This window comes from Montipora foliosa, unplaced genomic scaffold, assembly GCF_036669935.1.
Source record: "Montipora foliosa isolate CH-2021 unplaced genomic scaffold, ASM3666993v2 scaffold_436, whole genome shotgun sequence".
In the NCBI taxonomy this organism is placed as follows: Eukaryota; Metazoa; Cnidaria; class Anthozoa; order Scleractinia; family Acroporidae; genus Montipora; species Montipora foliosa.
The window spans coordinates 119,456-126,997 of NW_027179741.1; the positions used below are offsets into that span (position 1 = coordinate 119,456).

The window sequence follows — 7,542 nt, forward strand, 5'->3', positions numbered from 1 at the left end:
GTTTTTTTCTGAAGCACTTTTACAATCAAATTTATTTTGTACATGCCAATTGTTCGAGATTCTTCCTCTCCCATCACTCATTACAAAGAAGGCAACGCGCACTCTTAATATCAGACGTAACTTGTGCAGCTGCTAAAAAGAAGTCACAGCCCGCGCTTTTCTTTCACTAGTTCGACCTACGTTATCATATGCTCCCAGTGTGTGGGACCCGTACACCCAAATAAACATCAATCAGCTTGAAATGGTTCAGAGACGTGCTGCTCACTTTGTATTCAAGAAACAACAAAGGAGCAAAAGTTCCTAAGACTTAGCAAGTGAGCTTTCACTGTATCTGGCTTGTACATTTTCTCTGCATAATCTTTAAGAAATCTGTCCCGAATCAAATTGTTGTTAAAGAGAGAGGACAACTTTCTCTCCGAGTCAATTGTGACAAGTATCTTACGAACTTGAGAGCAATGCTGTTTTGCCATTTTTTCATCCCTCCTTCCACCATCTGCTGTTTGTAGCCACTGGCAAAAATCCCTGAACGTTTCTTCTTCAGCCATCACATTGTCTTCTTCCTCAGCATTATCTGTGTCTTTTACGAGTTCCATTTCATTTTCTTCACATAACTGTTCATCCAATTCTCCCATTTCACAATCTTCTGTGTTGTTCGACGATTGTCCATGCTCTACTACAGGGTTTGATGGTACTGCATCCAATGGTTGCCATGTTTTGAAGGCATGCGCATCCCTTAAAATCTGTTTATAAACAGGAGATCCTCTTTTAATGTCCTTGTGAACTTGCTGAATGTGGTTAGGGAGGCACTTGACAACCGCATGACATCCCGCGAAAGGACAGGCCCCGTGGCGGTGATAATCCTTCCTTTTCTTCTTCTTCTTCTCCTGCAGAGTTTTTTCTGACAATTCAGACAATTCTGGCAGTAAAGGCTTTGAGAGGAAACTTTTCCTTATTCCAAAACTGGAAGTCGCCTTATTTGCCCTTTCTCTTGTCCATTTGTGGACTTCCCTTAAATGACGGGGAATGTGGATGACACTCGACTTGCAGCGTTCAAACAGGCATCTGCGTGCAACTCGTTTTGTCGTCTTGTTAACGTTTTCTTCGACTACATGGTCTTCATCGTTGCTGTCCCATCCATCACTAGAAGAATACTCCTCTGAGGCTTTCGAACATTCAGATGGAGAGTACATATCTTCGTCACTTAAACCTCCACTGTAACCATGACCTGGTTCTTCCGGATAAGTGACCCACTCATTTCTGAGGTTTTCGAGGCGTTGCATGTGCTGCAGTACACAAGACAATGCGTATGTGTTAAACATACGAGTAAAATTATAACTACAGTGTGTATGCTAGGACTAGAAATTACCGCTAATGACTTATCCATTCATACATTTTACACCATACTGGGTAACTCCCAAACGGGAGTTATTTTTCAAAGCCAGGAGGTGGATTATCCTAATCAGGGTATTATTTTAGCTGTGGTGAACGGTGTTCACGTTTCAATGCATGGAGCATCACATCCATTAAGAGGCAGTGGGCCATTACAGGTAGGCACTGTTGCCAATAAACACTCGCGTAAATACATAAAAAAAATTCATATCTTTGTGATGCCGTGGAGTATCTCTATCAACATGTATGCTGATTTCACAGACCACTTTCTACTTTACATAGTCTGAAGTCTAATGAAACTCCTACAAATGTACTTTATACATGCCACAACAGGTTGCAAAATTGGTGAGACACTATCGTAAAAAAAAATAAAAATAAAAAAAAACACGTTTTCTAGCTTTTGATACCTGCCAGATCTAGAATTACAATCTTTTCATCTTCCCCCCTCCCTCTCCACCTTTCAATGTTGGGGTCCTTCCACAGTATTCCGACTGTTGTGGAGGGGAAATTTAGAGGCACAGATCTTGTTATAGTTTAAATAAGAATTTGTCCTTTACTTCTCATAACCTATTGAGGCTTAAGGTCATCTACAAAGCTTTACTTGCTGCTGTCCTGCTTTTCTCCAAAATGCATTTCTTAGATCATAGAGCTTAAAAATATGGCCGTTGCGGAGGGGAAAAGAAAACTTGGTGTTTTGTTTATGTTTAGTTTTATTAGCAGATTCTCCAAATTCTGAAATATTACCTAGAGTCTAGTCGGCTGATGCTTTTTCTCAATTTATATTAATTGAAAAGATCACAAGAGAAAACTTAAATAGTTACGGTTTTCTCAATGAGGTAGGATTTGAAAACAACATCTACTGTTGCAGAGGGTAAGTTGCGGAGGGGAAAATTTGTCCAATTTTCAGAAGATCATAAGCAAGAAGTTTAAAGCGAGTGATAACATCCACACTTTAATGTTTATACAACAGTTCCACATTTGCTTTCAAATAACTGAAGTTTTTCAACATTTTGCACAATATTTGCACTGTGTCAGAAACAGTACTGTGATAAAAATTCAAAATCATGCATTAGTAATGCATACATGTAACCTTGTTAAGATAATAAGTGATCACAAAAACCTGACTGTGAGTTCATAAGTCCAATAATGACCACTGTTCCTTGAGTATTTTCAACATTAACAGAAAACAACCCTTCAAAAGAAAATCAGTGCCTCTGGATATAACGGAACACTTTTTTAACTTGCTCATGCTCCATAATCTTAAATGGACTGTTGCCAATCAAATGAACGTGTCCAATTTTGCATCTTGACATTTGCATGACGAAAGAAATATAATTACATGTATTATAGCTACAGGTATTTTCACCAGTTTTGTTGTACTGACTGCCATTTACCTTATGGATTGCTGAAACTCAACATGGGTGCTCAACTTATGATAGGAAAATGATATCTCTTGTTAATGTAAACATCATAATTTTCAGTGAAATCATTATCAAAAGAGAATTTGCCTCCACAGAATTCCCCTCCACAACAAAATTTAATGAATCTCTCTTGGCTATAGTTTAAAATAAATGTTCTTTTCAAACATAATACAACTAACCCTTCACCTAAAATTAGAAGATTTGAAAACATGAAAGTTGACTTTGTCATTTACAAACGCACCAACAAAACTTTTAGGCTTCAAAACATTGCGGAGGGGAAAAGAGCATCCAGAAGGCTGTCTGCAGGTGCCATACTGATAGAAATGTAGAGTTTGGCCAGTGTCTAAGTTACTTAGTCTGGAGTAGTATGTGTCCCAAACCAGTTAACTAAAATTGCTGTTTTCTTTTTTATATTCTACCAAAATAAAACTTTCCCCTCCACAACAGCTGTTATCATTATTTTACATAAACGACAATTCATATCAAACAATTCTAGTTGTTTTCAAAAGCCTTATTTAACATGTTACCCATTTATCAGAAAATTGAGCAATTTAAGCAAATTTATATCTCGTCCAAATAACTGTGGAATGACGCGTTGACTGTTGAAGTTTTCAGCACTTTTTTGGTATTTCTAGTAACATTGATAAGGGGGGAAGGGGCTGCAGTGTGTGAGATATTAGGTAAATGAATAACGCCAAGAGAAGATCAAAAATAGTGTCTCCACTATTTTTGCAACTTGTTGCAGTAGTGTGTTTAGACCCTAAAACTGTAGCTACGCTTGCAAAATTATTTACACTTGTAAATGTTTTATAAAATTAATGAGCCCTTAGTCCATTGTGAACAGTAATGTTAAATGTATGTTGGTACACTTAAACGTTTATGTATATTGACACTTTGAATAATAGAAAACAGAACTTGATTTCTGATAAAACAATCTAAAAAGGGGCATTAAGCTGACCTGCCACATCATTACAAATTTGAAGGTAATCTTTTTTGAAAGTAATTCAAACTAGTTAAAACTAGGGAAGCTAAGAGATGGTCATCATTTTCATAAAGTCCCTCAAAAGCTGTCCCAGAGTTAACTCTACTTTATGCCACATAATTTTTATGATAAAAATGATTCACTAACCTTTTTAATAAGCTTTTTGTTTCCTCCCATAATGGCCTTTGCCAAATTTGATTTGACCTCGATAATTTTGCCCATAATAGGAACCTGTATAAGATAATAGTGGGTGAATCTAAGGATGATAAATCCTAAGCCATTTACTGTTTATAAAGTAAATATTAAAAATTTTAAGCTTGGTAGTGAATGAATAACATATGATCAGCATCATCATGTCATGAACATGACACAAAAAGACTAATATTTATTTAAAGCCAGTTATTTAAACAAATTCTAACTTTGACTGAGGTTTAAAACATCTGTTAAATAAAAATAGTAATAGCGTATTTAGCACTGGGGCACTAATTGGGGGCACGCTGTACAGAAACCAAATCAACACAATTGGTTTTTGAGGAGAGGGGACTGAAACTGCAGTACCTGGAGGAAAACCTCTTGGAGCAGGGTAGAGAACCAACAAACTCAACTCACATGTGACGCCAGACCACATTGGTGGGAGGAGAGTGCTCTCACTACTTCTTCATCATCCCTGTTCTCTTTGTTAATCAGATCTTGTATTACGTGGGTTGTCAAACACATAAATGATTTTATTCTCATAATGTTCAAAATGTTTCAACTTTTCTTTTCGCATAAATTCTTGAATCGCACATCAGAGTCATAAATCGGTTCAAAATCTGTCCGGACCAAAAACCACTATCATCACAGTCCTTTTGCCGAAGACAGAAATGAACGATCAGAAAAATATATACACAGGAGAATTCTCATAGTGTTTATACCAGCTATTACCTACAAATAACTGACGGATGGCCTGTCTGATATGCAAGATATAACCATGAATTTTGACACATACCTTCTTCTTCGCCTCTGCCATCTTGCGATCGACCACTTGTTTCAAGTCTCCTCTCCGTTTCCTACATGGAAGTCCCCTAACCCAGAGGCGCCACAGGTGTAAATTACAAAGATGTTCAGGGCATATTTTTTCCCACGGATGTTTTACAAAGGCTTGTGTGTAAAGTAAAAGGAATCCGATGACGAAAATAGGAAATAAAGGATGAACACATATCAACGACATATCGACTTCTTTATTATACTTCTTTATTATACTCTTTTCTTTAACTTTTTTTTGTCTGTTTGAGAATGATGTTGGCCTGTTGAAGTCGATGTTAATGGTCCTCAACATGATATAAGATAAGGCGTTGCTTTGCTTGGAAAGTTATCAGCACTTCTGATATGGCCGGCTTGACTGTTACAAAAGTGCCCTAATCCTTGACGCAAATAGTCATTACTCTTCGTTGGAGATATTTACTCTCTTGTAGACCTTGGCCACCATTTCAGGGTCTTTGACAAGACTCATAAGGTTAAGACTTTCGCTCATGAAGTTGCATCGAGGCTCAATGGGCCATTGGTGTGAATTTTATGTGCAAAGATCAAAATAATATCGTCTTACTGCTGCTTGGTGAATCCACCTGTTGATGTTTCTGGGTCGTCTCACTCTCCTGTCTTCTCATCTTCTGTACTGGCAGACTTGGACGTGGTGACTAGGGTCGGAGTTGTTTCAGTCAACCCAATGTTCTCCGCTAGCACTTGGTGGCCCTCAACGGCTGCATCAGCCAGACGATTTAGCATGTATTGTCGTTCAGCTGTTCTTGAGGTATGACACATCAGTGTGTGTGCCTTCTCTTGGATGCATTGTCCCGGCTATACAGCTGCGATGCATGCATTTTTCTGAGCTTTGTGCTTGTCACATGCTGCTGTTTGCCTAGTGCCTTTTGCCAGAATGCTGTGACCCGCTTTCCAATGGTGCCTGCTGGAAATGCACTCCCGGATTTTGTTGTGAAAACTGTGGTTTCGGTTTTCTTGGCCAGGATGTGTCTTGCGTTTTGCAGGTAAGCCTGTAGGTTGGATTTGAGGTTTGCTGACAAGGTGATGGGAGCGGGGCCTGCTTTGCTTGTCTTATGTCTGCTAACGTACATGATGTACTTCCCTTCTTTCTCCTGCAGGCGTTCAAAGTCCCTGATTCGGGTTATCTCAAGAGGGCCTGGCCTCTGTCCGTTTTCAAGGCTTATCCGTGCTATTAGGAAATCCCGCACAACAACGGCTTCGTCAAGACTGATGGTGTCGTCCATGTTGTTCTTCAGCAGTGTCAGTGCCCTCTTGGCTGGCTCTGTTTCGACCATCCTGTTCAGGTCGCTGGGATTTACTGCATTCCAAAATCTGTTCCCATCCCTCGTGACAATACAGTTGATTTACTGATTACCCCATGGCCACGACTCGTTTCATCACATGTTTGATAGTTTCTAGCGTTTCTTTATCTACTTCGGGGAAGCCCTTGGTCTTGCTTTCAGCATGATCAACAATGAATGGAAAAAATTTAATAATAGAACCCAAACGGCTCCTGATAGTACCAGGGCGCACCTATTTTGCATCTAATAATGGCTTAGCCCACTTGCACCAGATTTGCAACCAGCGTCTGCCAAGAGACTCCCCAGGCTGTCATCTTTTGTGTTAAGAGTGTCCCAGATTCTGCGCACATCTTGGGCATAATCGATGGCATGTCTTTCACTCTTACATCCTCCGAGAATGTCTCGCAGAGGTTTGCAGAATTTCAATAGCAGCTGATCTTTAAGCGTGGTGGCATTTTCCTTACTATAAAACTCCTTCCATGTTCGGCTTCCTTGTCCTTCAGTCTCGTTCTCACTTGTGTTGTGATCCTCCTCCTCCTCCTCCATGTACTCTCCTCCTCCTTCATCACTGCTTTCCTCGTCAGAACCCTCATCCTCTTCACCATCATTATCAACATCTTCCTCATAACCGCCCCAACACTTTTCCTGAACTGCCACTCCCCCATTACCATCAGCTTCCTCATCCTCGTAACCACCCTCATCCTGGCCCTGACCTTCCACGTCACCGGCCTCTTCACCAGTAGCATTTTCTTGGACTTCTCCTTCAACAGACTCTTCTTCTGGTCCATCTTCTCTATCATCCAGGAAAATGGTCATAAAGGAGCGTTTCCCACTCTGGGGACTACCTGGCACCACTCAAACAACAGGTTCCGGCTCAAAATCCTCAGGAGGACAACGAAGCTACTTGCCCCACGAGGCCTTTGAACAAAGCTAACTAACTATATGCGTCAACAAACGTAGTCATGTACTGTCATGTAGATCTCCTTGAAGTGACCCTTGAAGACTGCAATTTGTGTCTCGTGTATCTTGCACAATATTTAACCAATAAACTTGTAATGTTAGTATGACGTGTGTCTATCTATGCTTAACATTATATCAGAATTTCAACGTTTTACCTTTAATTTTCAGGCAATGGCAACGTTCCTAAGATCGCTACCCATTTTTCGGTGATTTCCCTACCTTTTTGACAATCAAAGGGGAATAAATCAGAAACAATGCAAGGGCAAGAATTCATTCTTGATATTTCACAAATTAGCAACGTCCGGTATCCTACGTTTGTCTCTTTAGCCCCTAAATGTATGTTAAAACTGAAAATTTTAAAATTGAAAATCTTCGTGATTCTCCTACCTTGGCTTCCTACCAAACCTTCCTTGGAAATTTACGGCATGTAAGATGTTGTTTAAAATGCCATATCTGTAACAAAAGACAA

At 39.7% G+C, this 7,542-nt stretch overlaps 1 protein-coding gene across 1 annotated transcript; it reads right to left on the reverse strand.

Annotated features, from left to right (window-relative positions):
* Window positions 1-6,356: 6,356 nt before the first annotated feature.
* LOC137988947 (sodium/potassium/calcium exchanger 1-like) lies at window positions 6,357-6,929 on the reverse strand. The gene has a single exon (XM_068834880.1). It carries the CDS (start codon window positions 6,927-6,929, stop codon window positions 6,357-6,359), a length of 573 nt encoding a protein of 190 aa, XP_068690981.1.
* Window positions 6,930-7,542: the final 613 nt, after the last annotated feature.